This window comes from Cricetulus griseus, chromosome 8 (assembly GCF_003668045.3).
Source record: "Cricetulus griseus strain 17A/GY chromosome 8, alternate assembly CriGri-PICRH-1.0, whole genome shotgun sequence".
Taxonomy (NCBI): Eukaryota; Metazoa; Chordata; class Mammalia; order Rodentia; family Cricetidae; genus Cricetulus; species Cricetulus griseus.
In genome coordinates this window covers 53,178,550-53,180,435 of record NC_048601.1, presented here as the reverse complement: position 1 = coordinate 53,180,435, position 1,886 = coordinate 53,178,550, and the positions used below count along the sequence as shown (strand labels likewise).

The 1,886-nt window shown below is 51.6% G+C and overlaps 1 protein-coding gene across 3 annotated transcripts in view; it reads left to right on the top strand.

Moving 5' to 3' along the window:
* Positions 1-1,545, top strand: part of Slc41a3 (solute carrier family 41 member 3) — a 42,008-nt gene extending 40,463 nt beyond the window's left edge. For all 3 annotated transcript variants that reach the window (XM_035448753.1, XM_027428861.2, XM_035448754.1), the window contains one exon: positions 759-1,545. In XM_035448753.1, the coding sequence (XP_035304644.1) occupies positions 759-971 (213 nt within the window). In that variant the 3' untranslated portion in view covers positions 972-1,545. The remainder of the gene's footprint in view (positions 1-758) is intronic.
* The last annotated feature ends 341 nt before the right edge of the window (positions 1,546-1,886 follow it).

The following is a 1,886-nucleotide window of genomic DNA, read 5'->3' as shown; positions in this document are numbered from 1 at the left end:
CTTCAAGGCTTCACTTAGGGGGAAGGAACAGGGCAGGGACTGACTGATAAAGACTTCAGGGACTGTGTGACCTAGGTAGGGCCATGTGAACTGCCCCTTAGAAGCTTCTAGAAGGGGTCATCAAACCTCCTAAAGGGGAGGGGTTCAAGCAGAGGGTCTCTGTGGCACTTCAGAAGCCAGAGCAGGACTCAACCACTAGGAAGGATATATGAACAAGAGGTTGATTTGCTTACACTTAAAAGTTGCCAAGAGGTCCAACCAGCATGTAATAGGCATAGAAAGTGGACAGGGAGCTAGCTGTGGACTGAAAGGACGTGTGTGTGTGTGTGTGTGTGTGTGTGTGTGTGTGTGTGTGTGTAAGCCAGCCAGCAGCAGTGGCCCAGCCCTGTTCTTTAACAATCTGTTTTGTGAACCAATTCAGACCCAGGGGACCTGGTCCACTCCCTCAAGAGGTATTAGTCCATTTATGACCTTACCATTTCTCAAGAGTCCTCAGCCCAGAAAGTATCAGTCCATTCATGACCTTACCACTTCTCACGAGGCCTCAGCTCAGAAAGGTGCCCCCACCTCAATGCCACCACGGTGAGAATCAAATTTTCAGTGCATGTCCAGAACACTTGGGCCCCAAGCAAGGCTGGAGAAAGGGAACTGGCTGGGGTTGACTGTCTACCTTGGTGGTGTCCTTGGAAGCCAGCTGGTGCTCTTGGCTGCCCTCAGGCCTGTGACTTGTCTTTTACATCTCTTTGCTCTTCTGGCAGGTGATAATCCTGCTGTACCTGGCAGAAGTGATGGTTCGACTGACCTGGCACCAGGCCCTGGATCCTGACAACCACTGTATCCCATACCTCACAGGCCTGGGGGACCTGCTGGGCACCAGCCTCCTGGCACTTTGCTTCCTCCTGGACTGGCTAATGAGGGGCAGAGCTGATTTTGCAGATCTGGTTTCAGAGCTGGTTTCTGCACCTCCCTGACCGAGGCTGCCACCTGCAGGCCTCCGTGGGACTTTTCCCTCATGTCCACAGTGTCCAGCAGGCTATTCCTCCTGCTGGGGCCTCGAGCTGCTAGATATCTGCCTGGGCAGTGGCCTCATCAGTCTGCCAAGGAGACTAGCACACACCTTGATTCTGAAGTTGGTAGCTAAACCTGAGGTGGAGCCCTGACATCAAGAACTCTGCCTGTGAGTGTGAGTGTATGTGTGTGTAGGGCAGGCTGTTCCAACCTGAAGATGCTGAGGAAGAAGCCCGTCAGTGCAATCTGGAATGCATGGAGCAGGATGGAGCTCCTCTGTGTCCCTAGCTCTCGGGACTACCCATGCCCTGACTGTGCTGCCATCACTGGACTCAGCTCCCTGGACCCACACTACTAGTGCCCTGGGCCCAGTGACCGTGCACCTTCACCCAGGCAGGCCCTGCGTACCCCTCATCTATACCCCAGCATTTAATCTTGTGGCTGCTTTCTTTTTATCCCCCCTTCTTTTCATAGCAGAGCCCTCTATTTAGGTTCTGGTGATCAAGAGATGTATAATAAAGCATAGCTGACATTGCACTTGGTGTTCTGCATCCTTCAAGGTGGTCAGGGAAGCAGGGAGGCTCAGTCTCCAAGCTGTGGGTGACATTTCTCTAGGGCAGTGTTTCTCATGGTGTGAAATGCTGAGTGGACATGTCACCTGGAAACTTGTGTGTATAGGTACTGTTCAGGCAGCTTCTTGCCGGTTAGCAGACCTCAGCTAAGACTTCATGTTGGGGACTCACTGTTCACACTGTCCAAAATGTCATTTCCCCTTTTTGATTGTGTGTGTGTGTGTGTGTGTGTGTGTGTGTGTGTGTGTGTGTGTGTGTATTTCTGAGGTATAATGTGATATATTGATTCATGTCATCTTTTTATGA